The 23,578-nt window shown below is 45.5% G+C and overlaps 1 protein-coding gene across 4 annotated transcripts in view; it reads left to right on the top strand.

Moving 5' to 3' along the window:
* Positions 1–23,578, top strand: part of RAP1GAP2 (RAP1 GTPase activating protein 2) — a 793,228-nt gene that overhangs the window by 476,513 nt on the left and 293,137 nt on the right. For all 4 annotated transcript variants that reach the window (XM_069227007.1, XM_069227008.1, XM_069227009.1 and 1 more), the window contains one exon: positions 3,252–3,461. In XM_069227007.1, the coding sequence (XP_069083108.1) occupies positions 3,252–3,461 (210 nt within the window). The remainder of the gene's footprint in view (positions 1–3,251; positions 3,462–23,578) is intronic.

Below are 23,578 nucleotides of genomic sequence, written 5' to 3'. Positions count from 1 at the left end.
TTTTAGAGACTGTTGCCTTCTGGGATGGATTTTTGCCACACTTCCCAGGAAGTGGTCATCACAGGGGGACGACCCTGTCCCTGATTGGAGAACCAGGGCCCCCCTGCTTTTCACCCAGGAGCAAGGATAAAACTGGCAGACCTGCACCCACGCCTCAGATCCCCACCAAATTTCAAGAAGAAAGAACTTAAGGAGAAGAAGGACTGCCCTGCTGGACCCCTGGCCTGCACCTGGAACCTGCACTCAGAAGGACTGCACCAGCTGCACACTTGGGCTTCACCACAAGAAGGACTTTGCCTGGCTTCAACTGGTTCAAGGAGGGACTCCCTGTTTGCTACAGGTGAAAAATTGCTAAACCAGAGTCCCCTGCACCAACTCCTGAAGAAAGCGACCAGCTGACCACTGTCCAGTGGCCAAAAAGGAGTTTGCGCCAGGTGCATTCTGGGAGTTGAAGTCCGCACCCCCAAAGGACCATCACAGAACTTCTGGACCCTTGGGGTGAGCTGTGGACCCCAAAAGAACCTTCAAAGAACATCTGGGTGAAGCCCCAGAAGTTTGGAAAAGATTTGAGAATTTTTGGAAAAAAGCTCCAGAGAGGGACCGACCCGCCGCGGAAATTCTAGCCGGCTTGCCTCAACCGCGACCCGGCCTGACTTCGTGGTTCGTCCCGGTAAAGAAAAACATCCAAAAAAGAGACTAAGGTGGTCATTCTGACCCTGGCGGTCTTTGACCGCCAGGGCGGAGGACCGCGGGAGCACCGCCGACAGGCCGGCGGTGCTCCAATGGGGATTCCGACCGCGGCGGTAAAGCCGCGGTCGGACCGGCACCACTGGCGGGGTCCCGCCAGTGTACCGCCGCCCCATTGAATCCTCCGCGGCGGCGCAGCTTGCTGCACCGCCGCGGGGATTCCGACCCCCCCTACCGCCATCCAGATCCCGGCGGTCGGACCGCCGGGATCCGGATGGCGGTAGGGGGGGTCGCGGGGCCCCTGGGGGCCCCTGCAGTGCCCATGCCACTGGCATGGGCATTGCAGGGGCCCCCGTAAGAGGGCCCCTACATGTATTTCACTGTCTGCTGCGCAGACAGTGAAATACGCGACGGGTGCAACTGCACCCGTCGCACAGCTTCCACTCCGCCGGCTCGATTCCGAGCCGGCTTCATCGTGGAAGCCTCTTTCCCGCTGGGCTGGCGGGCGGTCTGAAGGCGACCGCCCGCCAGCCCAGCGGGAAAGTCAGAATTACCGCCGCGGTCTTTCGACCGCGGAACGGTAATCTGACGGCGGGACTTTGGCGGGCGGCCTCCGCCGCCCGCCAAGGTCAGAATGAGGGCCTAAGTCCAAACGTAAAAAGTTGACCGGGACCTCCCAGCCATCGTAACCGAGAAGGGCTCCATGGACGTCGGATCAAGATCCAGGTTTACCCCGGTCGAAGGATTTTCATCTCGAAAAAACAACTAAGTCCGAAGGTAAAAGTCTCCACCGAGGAAACCCACATCGCGTATCCGGACAAGGGCTCAAGGAGGTCGGATTCAACTGGCAGGTTCGTCCCGGTGAAGAAAAACTTCAAAATAAAGACTAAGTCAGAAGGTAACTTTTTAACCGAGGCCTCCCACGACCTGTAGCCGAGCAGGGCTCCATCGCGGTCGGCCTGAAAGTTTGACTTTGCCCCGGTCGAGGTGCAACCAGATGACCCGATTGGCGCTTTTTGTTTCTAAGCGCTAGAAAAGTAATAATTCTTTAAAAATTCATATCTCCGGTTCCCCTGAACCGATTTTAATCGTTTTTGTGTCATTTTAAAGATAAAAATATAAACTATTTTTATAAATTGGTTTTGGATTTTTAAACTGTTTCCTGTGTTTTATTGAATTACTGTTTTGTGATATTTGAATGCTTTACACTTTGTCTCCTAAGTTAAGCCTTGACGCTCGTTGCCAAGCTACCAAGGGTTGAGCTGGGATTAATTTACTGAGACCTAACTGTACCTTGTTGCTAGGTGTAGGTACCTACCTGCCCTACCAATAACCCATTTTCCAACAGAGCAGGAAAAACAAATATTAAAATCAATACAAGACCCATAGGCGGTCATTCTGACCGCGGCGGGCGGCGGTCGCCGCCCGCCATGCGGTCACCGCCAAATGGCCGCTCCGTGGTCAGGAGACCGCGGATGCCATTCTGGCTTTCCCGGTGGGCGACCGCCAAAAGGCCGCCCGCCGGCCCGGCGGGAAAGCCCCTGCAACATAGAAGCCGGCTCCGAATGGAGCCGGCGGTGTTGCAGGGGTGCGACGGGTGCAGCAGCACCCGTCGCGATTTTCACTGTCTGCAAAGCAGACAGTGAACATCTTCATGGGGCCCTGTTAGGGGGCCCCTGCACTGCCCATGCCAGTGGCATGGGCAGTGCAGGGGCCCCCAGGGGCCCCACGACACCCGTTCCCGCCATCCTGGTTCTGGCGGTGTAAACCGCCAGAAACAGGCTGGCGGGAAGGGGGTCAGAGTCCCCATGGCGGCGCTGCAAGCAGCACCGCCATGGAGGATTCCCTGGGCCAGGGGAAAACCGGCGGGAAACCGCCGGTTCCCCTTTTCTGACTGCGGCTTTACCGCCGTGGTCAGAATGGCCCTGGAAGCACCGCCAGCCTGTTGGCGGTGCTTCCGTGGTCCCCGGCCCTGGCGGTCATGGACCACCATGGTCGGAATGACCCCCATAGTGTTTCCAACATTACTACTTGACTCAAATTTTCAGTATCAGAGCAATCCTCTCAGCTGCTCCTCATAGTAGTTTATACCTAGATGTGGCTCCTACCAATGCTTTGTTCTCCATCCATAACTTTAAACCATGTTTAGACTCTGTGTGGGCGTCTCCTGAAGGCCTTCTTGTTTCTCCTGCAAACCTCTGCTTTCTTCTCTGCTTTCTGCTTTCATGAGTCGACATGCATTTTTGTTGTTGTGCTGTTGAGGGAAAGGTTTTTAATGGAGAGGCAACCTTAGACATCTGGTCAGTTGGTAAGGTGAGATCAGTCTGATGAAGTAATTAGGTAGGCAGCCATTTAGTGCTTTATACATTAGGCACAACGCTACTCTAGAGATAATTAAAGTGAGAAAGCAGATCCTTTCACAGTCTCAGTTCTTCTTAGGAATACAAACACAACTGTTTGATCCTCTCATCATTGTACAAGTTTATCAAATCTTTGATTTGCTGGCCAGAGCATTGACTTTTCCCACTCCAAGAATATTAACTATCAGATGTTTTCTTCTTCAGATCCTCGAGAAAGAAACCACATACCCACTGATAATCCTTCCACAGTTTGGGGGCTACTGGATTGAGGATCCAGAAAACATTGGCACCCCAACATCTTTTGATAGCAGCATTTCTGAAGAGGAGGACGAGCAACCCAGTCCCAGTACCTACGGCTACAAACTGGAGTGTAAGGGATCAGCCAGGGCTTACAGGAAGCATTTCTTAGGAAAGGTGAGTGGAGGATTTTATTTACATACTTTGTACTGACCAACACAGAATGATTAGGGACCAAGCATTATCATAATGGGACTAGGACTGGGCAAAATGTTAATTTTGGACACAAGAATGCATTTTGCACTAAGAAAATAGCACTAAATGCTTGATTACACTTCTCACATATTTACAAATAATTATTAGTAATTTTGCTGTAATTACAAGTAATTGGGCTAGAGAGCATTATGCTAGGTATGCCAGGGTACTGCATGAAAAGATAAAGTCAATGATACCAGGATGGTTTTTGGGACAGTTTAAAAAGTATTTTAATTCATACTGATGGGGGGGATCTTATCATAGTTTTTTGCAATGAAATGGACGATCGGCTGCCAGACATGGAGGTGGGGAGAGCTCAGTTTGGAGAATAGGGGATGGGGCTACAAGACCTCTGGCGGGAAACCCAACTGACTACATGTGACCACACGTTTTATTAACAGGCACACAAAAAAGATAATTTCCTAAGGACTAAGGAGATCTCTGATTGGATGGCGCAATTGACTTTTGGGTGCGGGCCCTTTTTGACCACACTGACAAATCAGTTGATTTGAGACTCCCACCACCAACATGAGCATATCAGCCTTGATGACTTCGCAAAACCCTTCTGCAGAGGCCTGCGGTTATCCAACAAATCTCCGCTGCTATCCATGACTTCCTCGCCATTAATGACACACCTGACACACCCATTTCCCTCCACTGAGATAGTATGGAAGCGGTCATAAGAGGAGAACTCATAGCTATTTCGGCAGCGGATAACAAGACACATACAGACATTAACAAAACATTATAAGGGAGGGTAAAAAAACTGGGTCTCAGACACCAACGTACCAGAGCCCCTCAAGTTTGGCGACAACTAGAAGCTAACAGGAAACAATTAGGGGGGCTAGACATAGATTTAACAGAATATGTACTATTATGTCTTAAACTTTCATTTTATACTGGGGGAACAGGAATAGCCGCCTACTGGACAACCGACTAACAGCCCAAAGGCAGGCGACTCGGGTGGAGGCCCTGAGGGGTGGGGATGGCACAGAGATTAAGGAAGTCTACCTCATAGCTTAGAAATTCTGCACATTTTATGCTGACTTGCATCTCTCAGTCACTTCTACGGCAGCAGTTTAGTCAATACTTGCAAGAAGCCCATCATTCTATACTAACGCATCAAAGAAGTCATATCAGCCATAGCTAGACAAAAAAAACACAGATCACCGGGCCCGGATGGATTTCCGGCGGCATTTTACAAGGCCTTCTGGCGGGTTTTATTCCATCTAGGCAATGCGGTGATAATACTAAACAGCTGCTCCATATCATCGACAAAGCCGCCCTCTCGGCAAGGCAAGTCATGCTCCAAACAGGCACTGATTAGCTTTGGCTTTGTTGAGCGTTTCTGCTCCTGAATACTAAGCAATTACGGCCAGCCCAAGGCAACGGTGCGAGTCAATGGCATAACATCCTACCTGTTTCTCATCATAACTGCCCTCTCTCTCCCATACTGTTTGCGTTATATATGGAGCCCTTTGCGCAAAGAGTCCACAACAAACCCTGACATCACTGGGGTCCGCTTTGGTGGGGAGGAACATCTAATTAGCTTATATGCAGATGATGCCATAGTAGCCCTAGCCAACCCACTGTTTGCATTGCTGGTGTTTCTTGTAGAGGTGGAGAGCCTTGGGGCGGCTTCTGGCTTCTTGGTAAATGTTACCAAGTCGCAAGCCCTCAACCTTATGCTCCCGTCCCCTATGGAGGCGTGGTTAGCTGAGAGATTTTCAGTACAATGGACTAAAGATTCTATTGCATATCTTGGCATCCACTTAACCACCACGGTGCGGACAAAAGAGTATCTAAACAGATATCTCAGAACCTAGCCGGCTGGTGGCTGTATTGTCTCTCTTGACAATACTCCTGAAGATTCTTTCCCTGTTTCAGACGCCTCCTCTACATCCTGGTCCTCCGTTGTTGCCAACAACTGGTCAGCCTTTCTCCAGGCCCTCAGAGTCTTCTAGAGCTCCAGCTCCTTGGTGCTCTTCTTGGTTGAAAGCTCTCCAGACTGATGATCTGAAATACCATTCTTGCAGGCGTGGTCGAAGGCACAGGCAGTCAGGAACAATGAGAGTACATTTGGGAAAAGCAAAGGATCCAATCAAGGAGAATTAAAAAAAAAACTCAACTTGGTATCAAATTATTTAAATGTGATTTTAGTGTTACACTAAATCACTCTATGGTACAGCATAAACAAAAGTAGTGAATCCCGCCACTGAACACCAGTGTGAGAAACTGGGTTGCTGGTTGAGGAAGGTGTGAACCCTTCTCAAGCAGCAGCCATAATACTACTAATAATAGTCATGGTGAACCACAATTCACCTGTGCTTAACTCTCTGATAGCTAAGCACAAAAGCAGTGAGACTTACCTTAAAGGCAATGTATAAAGTATGAATGCAGACCACAAAAAGCAACAAAGTGAAAAAAGAACATACAAAAAATCCCACACCAGTTTAGAAAAATAGACTACATTTTATTAAATTATTTAACACTAAAATGCCAATCATCCAATCAGTAGAACAAGAGATATAATTTCCAAAGACTTAAGGTAAGTATAGCTGTTAAAAGCACAAAGCGCCACTCACGGCAATCTGGTCGTGCGAGACAGAGCAAAAGTCACAAGTTCAGTGCGGCTGCACTAGAGTGCAGGCTGAATACAGGGCCCTGATCAGTCCCACTGAAAAAGTTGCCTTTTTAAGTCTAGCGCAAAAAGATCTTTTGTGGTGGAGGAACCCGCAAGTGCTGGTAAGTGGATTATTGGTAAGGGCAGGTAAGTACCTACACTTAGCAATAGGCCACTAGCTCCAGTCAGGTCTCAATAAATTAATCCTAGCTCAACCCTTGGTAGCTTGGCAATGAGCAGCTAGGCTTAACTTAGGAGACAGGTGTGTAAAGCATTTTAAAATAAAAAAAACAGTTAATAACTAAAAAGAAAACACAATAAAAATCCAACACCAGCTTATAAAAATAGATTCTATTTCTATCTTTACCATTACACTAAAATGAAAAAACTCCAATAAAGGGAACCAAAGATATGAATTTTTAAAGAATAACTGTTTTTTAGCACTTAGAAACGAAAAACGCCAATCTAGACATCTGGTCCCACTCGACTGTGGCAAAATCAAAATTTGAGGCTGACCACAATAAAGCCCTGCTTGGCTACAGTGATCAGGAGGCCTCGGTGAAAGTTTTACCTTCGGACTTAGGGCCTGATTCTAACTTTGGAGGACGGTGTTAAACCGTCCCAAAAGTGGCGGATATACCACCTACCATATTACGAGTTCCATAGGATATAATGGACTCGTAATACGGTAGGTGGTATATCCGCCACATGTCTCAGGAGACCTTGGCGAAGAATTCTACCTTCAGACATAGACAATTTTTCGTGATGAAAAACTTCATCCGGGACGAACTTGAAATTGAAGCCGACCTCCCTGGAGCCCTCTTTGTATATGATGCGCGGGAAGCCTCGGTCAGCTGTTCAGACTTTTTTGGAGCTTTTTCTGTCTGATGCAAGTTTGAACGGATCGACGTAAGCTTATGACATTGTGGCAGTCAACTTACAGAGCTTTTTTCCAAAAGTGCTCCAATCTTCTCCAAAGTTCTGGATCTTCTTCCAGAAGATCTTTAAAGGTCCTTTAGGAGTCCGCAACTCACCCCAAGGTTCCAGAAGCTCTGAGTTGCTCCTTGAGGGTTAGGACTCCAACTCCCAGAATGCACCTGGCTCAAATCCAAGAATGACCGAGGTTACTGGTCAGCTGGTGAGTTTCATCAAGGCTTGATGCAGGGACTCTGGTCACCTATTCTCTGCCTGTAGCAAAGAGAGTGTCCCTTATTGAAGCAGTTGAACACAGGCAAAGTCCTTTTAGTGGTGAAGTGTGCAGTTGGTGCAGTCCTTCAGCGTGCAGTGCCCAGGTGTAGATCAGAGGTCCAGCAGGGCAGTTCTTCTTCTTGTCTTGTGCCTTGTAGGGATCTGAGTTTGGATGCAGCTCTGACAGTTCTATTCTTGCTCCTGGGGTGGAAAGCAGGGGGAGGACTCTGTCCAGTCATATTTAGGCCACCACCCTCTTGAGTGACCACTTCCTGAGAAGTGTGGCAAAAATCAATCCCAGGGATCAGCATTCTCCAAATGTCCAAAATGGCAGAAATTCAATCTCAGAGGTTAGGTCTGGCTGAGCACATCTACTGGTGTGGCTAAGTTCCCTTAACACACAACTTTCCAGCCCTCTCCTAATCTAATCAGGGGGCACCTGGCTGTCTGGTTTTGCAGGAAATGAGGGAGGTCCACTTGCTGGCCCAAATATCCTTCCCTCCTTTGAAGTACAGTTTGGCTGCTATCCCCAATCCTGTTTCACCATCTGCTGAGACAGTTCCCCTCAACCAGGCACTTCCTTTGTCCTGAGCCCAGGCCACTTCACACCTCATCAAGGCAGCCTGGGCAGGCTGCCAGAGGCTGGCCAATCAGAGAAGGGCACTACAGGACTGGTGACTTTTAGAAAGAGTTCTAAAATTCTTTCCCTGAGCTAGTTATATTAACTTCAACAAGGTCAAGTTGTTTGAATTTATTATAACAATAAGTTTGATACAAAAATGAAGTATTTAGCTCCTTTTGAGACTTTATTCATTAAAAATAAAGTCTCCCCGTGTTAGCCTATAGAGCCCTTTCACTACAGTGAGGGAAAGACCATTTTCCATCACCAGGGCTTATAAAACATATTTTATAAAGTCCCTGCTTATAGTTACATAGCACCCAGCATTAGGGGCACTTAGGGCACACTATAGGGGTGACCTCTATGTAAAAATAAGGTAGTTCAGTACTTTGGAACTACTTTTAATTCCAAAGTCGAAATTGGGGTTAACTTTAACTTAAAAGCAGCCAGCAAGACAGGCCTGCCTTTAAATTAACACTGGGCACCTCTGGAGTGCACCTATGGGTGCACTACCTATGCTGGGGTCCCTAATCCTACATGCCCTACCATATACTAGGGACTTATAGGTAGGTTGATACAGCCAATTATAATTAGCCTAATTTGCATAATCCATTTTGCACAGAGCACTGGCCCTGGGATTGGTTAGCAGTACCCAGGGCACAGGCAAGACTCTGTAACCACCAGTATCTGTCTAAATGGTTTGGGGTGACCAGGGCAAAAAGGAGGACTTTCCTACAGTGAGGAACAGGGATAGCATCACAGATGGTCATAGTTGTAGCGCAAAGAACAGGATGAGTGTCGTGGATGGTTGACACTGTAGTAAGAAGATCCTGTCAGACATCGAGGACAGTCATTGCTGGAGATTCGAATTGGCAGTCACTGCTGGCTGTCGATGCTATAGTAATAAGTGCAGACCTCATGTTGCTGGTGATCACTAGTGATCACTATAGCGGAAGGATTCAGGTTCACTAGAGCTTCGCATTGGCGGTTGGCATGGGTGGAGAGATTGTGAAGAGCCCACAACTTCAGGATTTCTCCTTTTCTTTGAGGAGGAACCCAGGGGATACCACTCCAAGGGTTCAAGACATGAGGGGCTCCTCTTAGAGATCAAGAACTCACTTCAGCAGAGGTCAGCATGGCTCAGGCAGGTCCAGTTGCAGGTCCAGGCAGGTTCAGTGCAGCAGGTGGCTGGGCAGTTGCAAGGAGTTCTCTGTTGCTTGTTAGGTCCTTTTTGCTCAGAACAGGAGGCCAGTCAGCTGTCCTTTGGAGTCATATCAGACAGGGATGAATGGTGCTGGTCCAGTCTTCCTTCTCATCAAACAGGGCAGGCCACAAGCAACAGGACAGAAGGTTGTCCTTCTTCTGTAATATCCACAGGTCCATGAGTGTACTGAAGAGTGGGGCTGAGGGTCCCATTTTTATAGCAAGTGGCTACTTTGAAGTGAGAGAATCTTCTGGAGTTTTTTCCTTACAGAGGTGTCTAAAATTTCCTTCGGCCCTGCACTGGTCCCAGACTGTTTGGAGGCTCAAAAGGCTAGTGTGAAGTCCTTGGTGTGGGAGTTGAGCTTGTGCCTTTGAAGTGCAAGCTTAGTAGGAGACATCTACCCGCTATCAAGTCAGTGTTGACCGATCCTGCAAATACCCTGACCCTCCTGTATGATACTTTCTAGGAGGAATACTCAAAGGCTTCCTACCAATTACACCTAGCCACATGACCGAGGAATACGCTTCAGGCATCAAATGGTTAGGATAAAAGTGTTTTTTTTCTGAATTATGACTTAAAATACGGCTTTACCATTAAAGGGGGTTTTAAATTACAATTCCTCAGTCACCAAACATGACTTTCCTACCTGCCCCCAATTTTACGTTGTCACTTATTAAATGTAATAAGGTAACCCAATGTTATCCTATGCGAGTGGTAGGTGGCACAATAAGTGCTGCGGGTCCACCAGTAGCATTTCATTTACAGGCCCAAGTTCCATGTAGTACCACTCTAATAGGGACATATAAGTAAATTAAATATGCCAATTAGATGTGAGCCAATTTCACCACATTTAATGGAGAGATCACAAGCATGTTAACACTGATTAGCAGTGGTAAAATTAATAGAGTCCTAAGGCCAACAAAAATAAATTCAACAAAACTGAATGTGGGTGGGCAAAATGTTTGGGAGAAGACCACTCTAAGGCTGGCAGGTCTAACAGTAGCCCTATGAAACACATCTAATGCCTCTGAGAGAGGATCTATGGAGAGATAGGCACTGTTGGATGGTGATAGTGAGGGCTTCTGGGGAGAAGGAGGTCTTGGGGGTGCCCAACAAGATTGTTGCACCAGACACCACCAGCACTAAAGAATCAGTGAGTGGATATTCAGGTTGTGAGCACCACCTAGTGCTGGGATACATCTCAAGCCTCAGCAGTCAGCTGTAGATCCCCAGCCTTGTGTCATTTCAGGCATAGCACAGCCTGGGAAACAATGGAGTGCCCTCTCCTCACAAGAAATGACCGCTCCTCACTTCTGTGGGAAGAGGAAGTGTTGTGATCCTCGTCGTCAACTCCACCATGGTAGTCTAGGTCAATGACAGGGCATACCTCTGGAGTTCCAGTGATGGTGTTGGAGTGCTGGATCAGTTATCACCGGCCAATATTCAGAATCCATTCTTCCGATCAAAATCGAGGAGGTAGCATGTGGCGAACATGGTCCTATTCCACATCAGCCAATTCCGTCTGTGAAACACACATGCATTTAAGATTTCAAAGTTGTTGGAGGTATAGGAGTTTTTATACTCGAAAAAGTGCTTTCCAGGTAGAGAAAAGAAAAATACTTTATGTGCTAATGTCAATATCCCCCATGCAGAGTATGAATGGATCATTACCTGTTAGCAGGGAAATCCATGATTTCACACAGCTGGGAATCTTAGGACGAAAAGCTACAGAGAGATTCAGTGTTAATGACGTGTTCTATCTTTATTTGCATTTTGTGTCTATGTGTAGACATAGCGCACTAGCCCTTTCCTTATTTGGGTTTCTATAACTGTATTGCTTGTGTATCTTTCCACATCTGAGTACGTCTATTTCATTTGTGTTTAATCTCTTTATGGCGATTATCAGCATTGATAACTGGCTACGGTGCAACTGCCCCAATAAACCAAACAGACATTTCAAACAGTGACAAGTGATGCGGGGTGATAGCCACCTGGTGTGTCGTTCGTGACATCAAATAGCAAATATATGCATAGCTAGACCATAGACATCAGCAGCAATACTGTATAAGGTTTGGCCACTAAAATGTAAAAACAATGGCACAAATGTGTTTTGCACCGTGGGCTGATTAATATGGATTGCATTTTTGCTGCAATTTTCATCAACGATTGTATATTACATAGATTGTACTGATGATGCTGGTCCATTTTGTACACTTTTCAAGATGTGTACTTCTTTCTGTAGTGCAACTAGCAACTGCTGCACTCCTTCCTACACAACAGCAGTGGTACCAGAATATTGTAGAAGATACAACAATATTTATGCAAACAGGTGCTTTCCAGTAACCTGGAAAAAATGAATTAAAATATTCTTTCATTACTTTTTCCGTTTATCTAATATCTGTATTTATATATGCCGAAGATACCCAGATAGTTTTTAAAATAGATGGAGATTCGAGGCTGAAGGTAGATAACCCATATACCTGCCTTCAAAGTGTTAGATGCTGATGTCACCACACTACCTTAAACGTAAACATGGGAGCTTGAGCTCATACAGCTCTTTTCCCTGCCGCAAAAAATGAATTTTGAATGTGTATATATCGTCCAGACTACTGCACAGCCAGCTTTCTCCGATTACCTGCCCACTCGTTGAACAAACTGCAGCTTGTGCAAAGCTCCGCAGCAAGGATGACATTGAATCAAGAGGGGCTGACTCCATCTCACCTGCAGTAGCTAAACTGCAGTGGCCACTAGTCGAACAGAGAGCCATGTTTACTTCGCTCTGTCTTGTCCATGAAGCGTTTTGTGATGGTCATCTGAATTCTTTATCTCAGGGGCTGTTGATATAAAACCAAACATCACCAAATGAACAGCAGTGGAGTAACTGAAGAGATCTGCCACACATCACTGGACAATCTGGAGGACTTTAATGTAGTCTATCTACTGCAGGTCCCAATTATCCACACAATCACACCGCTTCTGCACATCTAACAAAGACACCCATATGGGATGATAAAAAATGTCCATCCCAACAGATCGTTCTATTTCTCTCTCTCTTCAACCGTGCCATCCCAGGAGCACAAGTATACACAAAATCTCAAATTGGACAACTCAGTGTAGTAACCAGATAAGCAGACTGTATCAAATGAAACATCACAAAGGGACCTGCAGAGCTGCTGAAAACTACCAGCATACTGAAAGCCATACAGCTGTGCGTCTGTCTCTTATACTTTGTATCCAACACACTGCTACGCACTGCATCCTATAACAATGTAACTGCACCGCTTAGATCATCCCACACGATATGGAAACACTTCCCACATAGCATCAGAATAAAAACAACATGCTTCCAACCACACGCTCACGTGTTATCATGCTACTCATGTAGGCTAGCGCTTCGGTGCATTACATGGGGTAGTAAGCGCTGTGTAAGTGCTACAATACAGACCCCATCGCCAGTTAAGAATAAGAAAGGTGGAATGTATCTAGATTTTGACATTCTATTTTGGGTGTAAGAGAATATTTTGTTGCAAAATTCTTCTCTTCAGCTTGGTTTTACTTGCCAGTGGCATACAGTATCTGCTCACCACAGTGAAGCAGGCCACACAGGCTTTTCGTTTAAGATATTTAAAAGAGCTGTTCATTGATTAGGTGGGTGAGGAGGACTCTCTTTGTTCCAAGGACTTCCTTGCCAAGGTGCATTGGGAGCATGCAGCAGTGGGAGGAGGAGAGTACAAGTTTGCATCAGTCAGAGGAGCTGTGTTATTGAACGAAAAGGGCAGGTGTACAGAGAGTAGAAAGGTGCCAAGAATACAGACAGCGGCTTGGCTTTGGAGAGCAATATAACTGGATTAAAAGCTTAAAAGTCATAGCCTGTCAAATTCTGTGAAGATGAGGAAATGAGGAACTGGAGATTCCAGCAAAGTCTATATCTGTGCAAGAATAAGCTCATTTTTATAGCTGCATTACTCTCTGTGGGAAGGACCACAGTAATGCAGCTCTGTTACCTGTGCTAATGTGAACATACAGGATCAGCCAGCAAGGAAATAACTCTCAAGAAACAAGCATTTTGTGGTAAATTTAGTAAAATTAGTTCTGAAATAGGGTCCCTTCACCTGTCCTCCTGGCTGCATAGACAGTTACTTAAGCACTACAGGTTCTGATACATGATGCTGATATAAGTAGAAATAAGATGCAGAGCTAATATAGAATCTTAGCTTTCGGTGTTCAACAGAGACCTTCAGATTTTAATGGAGTGTTTTTGGTCAAAATGCAAGGCTGCTTTGGAACATCACTTTCTAAGACAGAAATAAACATACTTGTTTGGGCGTTGTCCTTCCTTTGGTCTGGGAGTATAGGCTTTAGCTCATCATTCTATTTTGTAAGACTGAAATATTCCTAGATACATGGTACTTGAGGACATTTATAAGTATTTAATAGGGGTGTGCGAAATTCACATAACTTTTACATAACTACATGAATTGTCAGGAAAATTAAATTATGCCTAGTAACATAAAATGCAATTGTCATTTAGCACTACAGTTTAGCAAAAGGTCATTGTCAGGTCAAATTATGATGCAAGGACACATTTTGCCCTAACAAAAGGATTAATAGCAACATTTCTATGAACAATGGCTGCCTTCATTCTGGGTATTCCTTTTAGTCTCATGTGCTTGCAGTACATTTTGACTACAAACTTTGGTGTTATTATGTGATGTGGTATAATTGCATAATTTCAGGATTTTCCTGTAACATACATAACACAATTTTTCTGGATTTACACACTTCACCCAGGCCTAGTATTCATGAGGTGATATTTCACAATTTCTTCAAATAAAGTATATTTCTGAAAATACAACTGTTTTCCCACATTATTTCCATACATTAGATTATAGGGCTGATTAAGAGTTCCCCAAACCTGTGGTGGCAGTCAGACCGCTGCACTCCTGGCGGCCCGACCATCAGGATCGTAACATACTGCTGCCACTGCCAGGATCATAGATCCTGACGGGTTGGCAGCAGTTGGAGTCATGGTGAGCCACGGCAGTGCTGAGTTCAGCGGGGTCACTGCAATGAAAAGGCTGACAGAAAGCCAGAACTGGGGGCCACAGGGGCGCTCCTGCACGCCCACTACCATGTTGTGAGCGGCATGGACCCCTGCCATCACAATTAGGAATGCGCACTGTCTGCACTGCAGACAGTGGAGCCGAGGCCCATTCCACCGCATTGTTTTGGCTGACTGGCAGAAATGTCATAATACGATGTTTCTGCTGGTCAGCCTGGTGGAAACATTGTAATACGACGGGGTGAGGCTGCCGGGTTGACGATGACCTCATCCCTGTGGGTTTGGTGGTCCATTGGCCGGACTGCCAAACTTGTTCTCAGCCCCTATGTTCTCAATCAAGACGCCTCCTAGTGGTGTGTGTGACATGGGACACAAAGTGACATTTTGTGTAACAGTTTTAACTTTATCATAGAGTGCCATATTTGATTGGGCATTGCATACTGATCCTGTTTTGTGCAAATTGATGATCAACAAGAAATCAACAGCTTTGCTTGTGCATTTGTGTGGTTTAATTACTATGGGCCTGATTTAGAGTTTGGTGGACAGGTTACTCCGTCACCACTGTGATGGATATCCCGTGTGCCACATTACAACCTTCATAGGCGATTAGGGGATCGTAATATGGCGGACGGAATATCTGTCACATTTGTGATGGAGAACCCCCTCCCCCATACTCTAAATAACGCCCTATGTGTAATGCATACAGCTTCCTAGACACCTCCCCCCATGTAAATGACAGCTATGTTTCCTCCCACCCTCCACACATCCTGTTTTTGCTGTGTCTTTTTAGACATACATTCAGGCCATGATGGTGTTTTGGCTCCACTGTGGTGCATTTTCATTGCCAATTTCGAAGTTGCCCTGCCGAGCTGGTGACTTGAAGCATGCTGCGCTGTTTGACTCCAGCAGCAGGGCTTGGGTGCTTCAGAGGACGCTCCTATTCTGCATGGGTTAGGCAGGGTCTGCACATCGTTTAACTTGTGGGTGCTACAGGCAGGGAAATGACGACCAACAGTAAGGCAAAGGGCAGCCTTCTACAGTGGGGACATGAATTCTGCATGTGAGGGGCCTGTTTGGGGGCTCTTCAAATGTTTGTTAGACTAGTGGTGTAAAATCACCACATTGCAGGGTGGTTTTCTTTTTTAAGCAGGGAACAGTTTGTAAGTAACAGTTCATACAAGTTGTTCGAGCCCTGTTATAAAGGGTGTTACAAATGGGGTCTTTGGTTGGCAGTCAGGTTACCTCCTGTCCAAGCAAGGACCCTCACTCTAGTCAGGGTAAGTCACACACAATCCAAATTATCCTGTGCACACCCTCTGGTAGCTTGGCACTAAGCAGTCAGGCTTAACCTAGAAGGCAATGTGTAAAGTATTTGTGTAATAAATCAGCATATAGCACCACAAAAATACACCAGTGTTTAGATAAATATATAATATTTATCTGGATAAATGCAGGCCAAAACGATCACAGATGCAATAAGTAAATGTAGAGATATCACTGAAAAGTGATATAAAGTGTCTTAAGTCTTTTAAAAGCAAACAAAGTCTCTTTCAAGCACAAAGCACCTGGTTTGCTTGAAAAATCTCCGCAAAGGGTCACAGAGGAGGAGAAGCGTGGAAACAAAGGGGTGTGCGTCGATTTCTCGGTACGCACGCAGCAATGCATCGTTTAGTTTCCATGCAGGGATGGCTGTGCGTTGATTTCCGGCACTCGGTCATGGATCCTCTTCGGGTTGTGGGGTTTTCAGACGCCCCGGGGACGGTGCGTGGATTTCCTGCGCTGGCAGGATGAAGTCACAGGAGGTGCTGCGTCGATTCCTCTCTGGAAGTCGGGCTGCGTTGTTCTGGCTTGGCTATGCATTGATCCAGTGGGCCGTGCGTCGACTTTCCGGTCGCTACACTGGCACTGCGTCAATCTTTTCCTTGTGAAGTCGGGCTGCGTCGTTCCGGTTCGGCGTGCAGTGAAATTTTCACCACGGTGCAGGCTGTGCGTCGTTTCTGGCAGGCTGTGCGTTGAATTTCGCCGCACAAGGAGTCCTTCTTGAAGAGATGAAGTATTTTTGGTCCTGAGACTTCAGGGAACAGGAGGCAAGCTCTATCCAAGCCCTTGGAGTGCACTTCTTCACCTCAGCCAGAGAGCAGCAAGGCAGCAGGGCAACAGCAAGGCAGCAGTCCTTCACAGAAAGCAGTCAGGTGAGTCCTTTGGGCAACCAGGCAGTTCTTCTTGGCAGAATGCAGGTTCTGTTTACAAGTTTCTTCTCCAGGAAGTGTCTGTGAGGTAGAGTGTCTACCCCAAGAAGTGTCTAAAATCTGTGGTTTTGGGTCCGCTTCTTATACCCATTTTGGCCTTTGAAGAAGGCTTATTTCAAAGGAAAGTCTCACTTGATTGTGAAATCCTGCCTTGCCCAGGCAAGGCCTCAGACACACACACAAGGGGGTTGGAGTCTGCATTGTGTGAGGGCAGGCACAGCCCTTTCAGGTGCGAGTGACCACTTCTCCCTTCCCTCCTAGCACAGATGGCTCATCAGAATATGCATGCTACACTCCAGCCCCCTTTGTGTCACTGTCTGGAGAGAGGTGCAAACAGCCCAACTGTCAAACTAACCCAAACAGGGAATCCACAAACAGGCAGAGTCACAAAAATGGTTCAAGCAAGAACATGCCCACTTTCTAAAAGTGGCATTTTCAAACACACAATCTTAAAACCAATTTTACTAAAAGATGTATTTTTAAATTGTGAGTTCAGAGGTCCCAAACTCCACATGTCTATCTGCTCCCAAAGGGAAGCTACACTTTAATCATGTTTAAAGGTGGCCCCCAGGTCAACCTATGAGAGAGATAGGCTGTGCAACAGTGAAAACCGAATTTGGCAGTATTTCACTGTCAGGACATATAAAACACAATAGTATATGTCCTACCTTAACCATACACTGCACCCTGCCTATGGGGCTACCTAGGGCCTACCTTAGAGGTGTCTTATATGTAGGAAAATGGGAGGGTTAGGCCTGGCAAGTGGGGACACTCGCCAAGTCGAATTTACAGTTTAAAACTGCATACACAGACACTGTAGTGGCAGGTCTGAGACATGATTACAGGGCTACTTATGTGGGTGGCACCATCAGTGCTGCAGGCCCACTAGTAACATTTGATTTACAGGCCCTGGGCACCCCTAGTGCACTTTTCTAGGGACTTACTAGTAAATCAAATATGCCAATCATGGATAAACCAATTAACAGTATAATTTACACAGAGAACATATGCACTTTAGCACTTGTTAGCAGTGGTAAAGTGCTCAGAGTTCAAAAGCCAACAAAAAAAGGTCAGGAAAAATTAGGATGAAGGAGGCAAAAACTTTGGGGATGACCCTGCAAAAAGGGCCAGGTCCAACAAAGGGCAAGAAAAGTTAAAAGAAAAAGAACCTAAGGTCTCCATCTTCTTCATCCGAGGAAGAACTTTGAGCCAATACCAAACAGTGCAAGCAGTCTAGAACGCCTGATAATGTATTGCTTACAGCTTCTCAAATACAAACTCTGACAGAGTAGGCTGTAGCTAAAACCTTTACTAAACCTAAGAAGACCAAGCGTAAAAGGGTTCCTGACATGTCTGATTCAGATTCGGCCAGAGAGGAGCCTAGTACTACTTCCTTAGAGAAAAAAGGAAGACCTGGATCAGATAGTAGGTCACATTAGAGATAATTTGGGACTGGAGATGGCTCTTCTCCAGGAGACTGGGAAGGAACTATCCCCCCAGTACTCTCAACTGCCCGTCCTTTCTTTAGCACTGCATAAGAGGATTACAGCATTAATACTGAGATAGAGGAAAGATGTAGACCAATGCACTGTACCCAGAGTTTTGCAAAAGACTTGCATTATTAGAAGTGGATGAAGTTATTTCACAAAATATCAAACAGCGATCACTGATGACTGCTCACAGGAGGAGGCTTTTGACTGAACAGTTGATGCCGCACTGAAGAAATAATTTGCAGCAAGCAATTTAGCATTAAAAGATGTGATCTCCTTTGCCTATGCATCGCAGTCTTTGGTAAGACAATTTGAGATGCTATTAGAGAAAGTTCAGAAGATACTGATTGTTCTGTACTGCTGATACAGATAGAATAGCAGGCCAAACTACTTGCTTATATTTCATTAGATGGCATTAGAACAGCAGCTTCGTTCTCCAGAGTTTCTATTTTTGCATGACGTAATCTTTGGATGAGGGATTAGAAAACAGATTTCTATGAAAAATCTTCTTCTTTAAAATTCCATTTGAGCGCAAAAAGCTGTTTGGGGAGCAGCTTGACTCCATGACCACTAAGGCCCACCAGGACAGAAACATGTCCTAGTGTGTAAAAAAACTTAATTCAGAAAATATAAACCTTGGACTAGAGATTACAAAGTGTATCCTAGAAGAGAGTTGAAGAATTATCAATATTGTAAAAGAATATTTCAATGAAGAAAGTATACTACGAGCCAGGATATGCCGGTGAGCGAGACCTAACAGCAGTCCTGACCCTTACCCTCCATTATGGATAGAGGATCTGGTTGGAGAGCAATTATTACATTTTGGCAAGATTTGTGAAGACCACATATCAGGCCATTGGGTAGGAAAAATCCTATAGAAAAGACATCTATTAGAGTTCAAAGTTGATCCTCCAGGTTCAGGCATAATTCCAACAATGATTCAAAGAGATCCAGTGGAAAGAAGTTATCTGTGGGTAGGTGTTAAAAATCCATACCTGCGTGTTCCAATTCACTTGAGCCATCAGAGAAGTCTAAGATTTGCAGTTGCTCCAAACCGTTACCAATTGAGAGTGGTACTGTTTGTTCAGATCGTCACCTTGTCTGTTTTCAAAAGTGTTGGCACCTCAGTAATCCTCTTACGTATACACAGAAGAATGATCATGCCCTACTTGGGCAGTTATCTAATAATTTTGCCATCTTTTCAAACAACGAAGGAACTCACAGACATTACACTTTAAGTGTTGCAGGGACATGGGTTCCTCATAAATCATGAGAAGTTTCACCTCTTCCAAGCTCAGGGCATGAAGTTTATTGGGACAAGTTTCAGGACAAATGTACATCTGGGGACACTTCTGAACAAAAAAGTGATAAAGATTAAGCTCAACTTCAGACTTTGATGTAACAGAACAGCCCACCAGTAGTGACCTGGTTACAGGTTCAAGAAGTCATAGCGACAACAATATATTTGGTGCGATCAGCAAGTTTCCATTTAAGCAAGTTAGTGAGGCACACATTACACCATCGGCCATCAATATGCCAGGATCTAATGAAAACAATTCCAATGTTCACCAATTTCAGAAAATAATTGAGGTGTTAGATGTACCCTACAAATTTACTGAAAGGAATATCACTATTGATGAAATCATCAAGTAGCCCTAACACACACCCCGGCTGCAGAGTCTGGATCAACTCCTTTCAGGGACAATGATCTGCAAAAACATGCTCCAAGCAGTATATCTGGCATTCAAAGCTTTTGCCCATATGTTATAGAACAAAGCAGTTGTGTTAGGAGAGACAACAATACCACAGAGGTGTATGTGAACAAAAAAGGGAGAACAAATACTTTCTCCCTCTGTGTTATAGCAGATCAAGACCCTCATTATGAACACAACGGTTTTCACCGCCGTGTTCAGGCTGGCGGTCTTTCTATCGACCGCCAGCCCCCATGGGACCCCGCTGGCTGTATTACAAACCTTCTGCTGGGCCGGGGGGCGGAAACATTGTTTCCGCCCACCGGCCCAGCAGAATGTCTGGCCGGGACATTGCCGGCAGCTCCACATGGAGCCACTGTCAATGCCTCTGTGTGGTGGGTGCAGCTGCACCTGTTGTGCAGATCGGGCTCTGTGCAATGGGGCACTGCACATGGGCCCCTGCACTGCCCGTGCCAAGTGCATGGGCAGTGCAGGGCCCCCCAGGGGGGCCCTGGAGCACCCCTCCGCCAGCCTTTCACTGGCGGGGAAACCCGCCAGGGAAAGGCTGGGGGAATTTTCATCATTATCCGAGGGGCAGCAGCGCTGCCCTGTCGGATAATGATGCCGTCCACCGTCAGGCTGCCTGTTGGAGGCAGCCTGGCGGTGGAAGAGGGCTGCCTATGTCAGCCCTCCCTTGCTTCATTATGTGGTGGTCTGGGACGCCATGCCGGTTGGTGGGATTTCCTGCCACCGCCGGCATGGCGGCCCGGACCGCCAAGAACATAATGAGGGCCCAAATCTTCAAATGGGTCCACATCAATGTTTCCTCACAGCTGAAAGTATAGCTCATGCGCAAGTTTAATGTGTTGGCAGACAAACTCAGCCAGGAAATTTCACAATCTAACAAAATTTTCCTCAGCTGTCACAAATTTCTGCAATTGTGCCACAAGTGAGGACACCCAATCATATATTTGTTTGCCACTCATTAGAATGCCCAAGTCCCACAGTTCTGTGCAAAGATAAAGGAGAAAGGGGCTTGAGATGTCGACACGCTATCATGCCCTTGGCCGAAAGGTCTGCTGAATGCATTTCCCCCTTTCCCATTACTTCAGAAATTTTTCATAAGGCTGAAGAAAGTGAGGGCGGACGTGATTCTAATTGCTCTATCCGGGCCTTACTCCTCTTGGTACGCTTTAGTAGTGATGTTGAAAGTGTGTCAGGAATGGCTCCTCTCACTAGACCCATCTCTCCTTTCCTCTCTCTTTTAGGTCGACTAGTCTGAGGAAACTTAGATTGAAGACCTGGAGATTAAAAGGGTTGCATTAGCCAACAAGGAATTGTTAGAAAGGGTAGCCCTTTCTGTCCAAGCTTCAAGAAAGAGATCTACTTTATCTTTGTGTAAGATACATTAGGGCAGTTTTTCAAGGTTGTGTACAAGTAGATACCTAAGGCCACAACATCTGTATTAAGTCACATTCTGGAGTATCTCCAGGATGGATTTGATCTGTTTCTTAAACGCTCAACTGTTAAATTACAATGGGCTGCCATTAAGCCTTTTAGAGGCCCATGGAAAAGATGGAAGATGATCAGATTTTATGACCAGACTATTTAAAGGCTTTATAATATTAGAACCTCTTTCCGGCCCAACTTTCCATCCTGAAAAACGGTTTCTATTTTTGCAGATGTCAAGATGGCCACCATTTAAGCCCTATGAGTCCATTGACATGAGACTTTTAACATTCAAGGCCTTCATTCCTGTCATAATTACTTCGGCAAAACGATTAGGAGAATTAGGCTCTCTGTCATTTAGATATCCAGTTTTATTAATATTTGAGGATAGAGTTGTCCTACGTTAAATACCTTTTGACTTTGTCAAGTTTCATTCAGCCTTTCGTACAGAGCAGGAAATTGTCTTCGGGGTTTCTTTCCAGACCCCAAAACTGAGGAAAAGTTAAGTCAGCATTGTGTTGATGCTAAAGGGACACTTTTTACCTTAGCACCATATAGAGCTAAAGGGACAAATTCTCTGTTTGTTTTTTGACCCTGCCACGAGAGGGTTAAATCCATCAACACAATCCATAATTAGGAGGTTAAATCCGCTATTGCCCTAGTGCACAGGGAAGCCAGTAAGCCTGCCCCTTGGTCTACAAGGCAGATCAACGAGGATTGTGAACCACTGTAGCTGAAACACAGGGTGCATCTCTGGCAGAAGTCTTCAGGGCAGCCATTAGGGAAGACCCCTCCACTTTTGTAAGACATTACAGAGTATTGCAGGAAATAGAAATCCAAAATGTGTTTTGCTCAAACGTTCAGTCATCCATGCTTTAATAAAGAAAGAGCTGTTACCAATTACAAATTGTGTTTGTTACGTCGCTGTTGTCCTGGTGTTGTAATCACTTCCTACACCACACAAAGTAATTAGTTGGGGCAAAGGTTACAAGGAGGTAATGCTTCAATTTCTCTCTTCAAGTGCTTCCTCTGCCCTGCCCAAATTAGATACAAGTTTTGACCTATCACCCAGTTTCTAAACAGGCCAACTGAGACAATAAGACTAAGGAGGTCATTCTGCCGTCAGAACACCGCACCGCGGTCGAAAGACCGCGGCGGTGATTCTGACATTTGCCCTGGGCTGGCGGGCGGCCGCCAAAAGACCGCCCGCCAGCCCAGGGCAAATCAACCTTCCCACTAGGATGCCGGCTCAGAATTGAGCCGGCGGAGTGGGAAGGTGCGACGGGTGCAGTTGCACCCGTCGCGTATTTCAGTGTCTGCTGGAGCATGGAAGAGGACACACATTCTGGTTGTCTTTTGTATGGGAGGATCAACGCCACGCACAAATAAATTAATCTGGTCAAAGGAAGCACTAGGAGTAGTGTCATTACCGCTAAGTAATTGAAACAGTAAAGTGACTTACACCATATGTGACTTAACATTGTTCCAGATACATGAAATTCTTCAAGCTACCCGCATTTGAGGAGTGAAATAAAAAAAAAAAAAAAAATCAAAAGCTCAGCTGTTTGCTTAATCGTTTTCCTTCGAAACATGTTTGGGTTTAGAACTGAGAGATGTCAGCGACTAAGCTATGAAGCTCTGTATTAAAAATATTATTATTATCAGTTGTAGTGTTTTTATCATGACTGTTATTATTATAATAATAATAAGCAAGTACCAGTAAAGGAAAAAAACGTGGGAGGAGCTATTTGATGTTAAAAATTCATGAAAAGGCAGAAACAAATAATAATGAAAATAATTTGATGTCTGTTGCCAGAATCAGAAAGTGGTTTCAACATAGGCCTCAATTATGAGCACCCGAAGCATGGGCATCTCATCATTATGACAAATTCCCAAAATAAAGAAGGCCAGCCGAAAGGAAGGAGGCCGACGAAACTTTATTTTGGAGAAAGAGCACAATGGGGAATACCGTCCCCACAAAAGCAGTATGTTTTAGTGTGAAAGGTAGTTTGATATTTTTTAAATTTAAAAAACGCAGAACGCTTGTTGGGTGAAAAAGGAAGTGAAATAGCACAAGCCCCTTTAATGGAACAAGGTGGGTTGAAAAATTGTGAAGGGGAGCCGTGGGAGGCTATTGGAGAACTAACTCAATAGATGGAATACAAGCAGAGACCCCCGAACCCCACCCCCAAAGAAAGAAAAAACAGAAATACGCCGGGCGAAATGTATTTTTCCACAGGAAAGAATTTCATCAGATTATTTTCGACAACCTGGTGAGATCCACTCTTAAAAAATAATAATTCAAAAACGGTTCAACAAAAAAAAGTTAGAACCAGTTTCTACGGGTGTTTTTCAGTTGAAAATCCATACATCTGGAGGATACTTTACTGGGTGGAATAAATAGCACCTATTTTTACCTAAAAAAGGGACCCAGGGCTGGAGGTAGAGCCTGATGGTGGTCCCA

This window comes from Pleurodeles waltl, chromosome 3_2 (assembly GCF_031143425.1).
Source record: "Pleurodeles waltl isolate 20211129_DDA chromosome 3_2, aPleWal1.hap1.20221129, whole genome shotgun sequence".
NCBI lineage: Eukaryota > Metazoa > Chordata > Amphibia > Caudata > Salamandridae > Pleurodeles > Pleurodeles waltl.
Note: the sequence above shows the minus strand (reverse complement) of the source record. Positions and strands in the feature narration are given on the sequence as shown.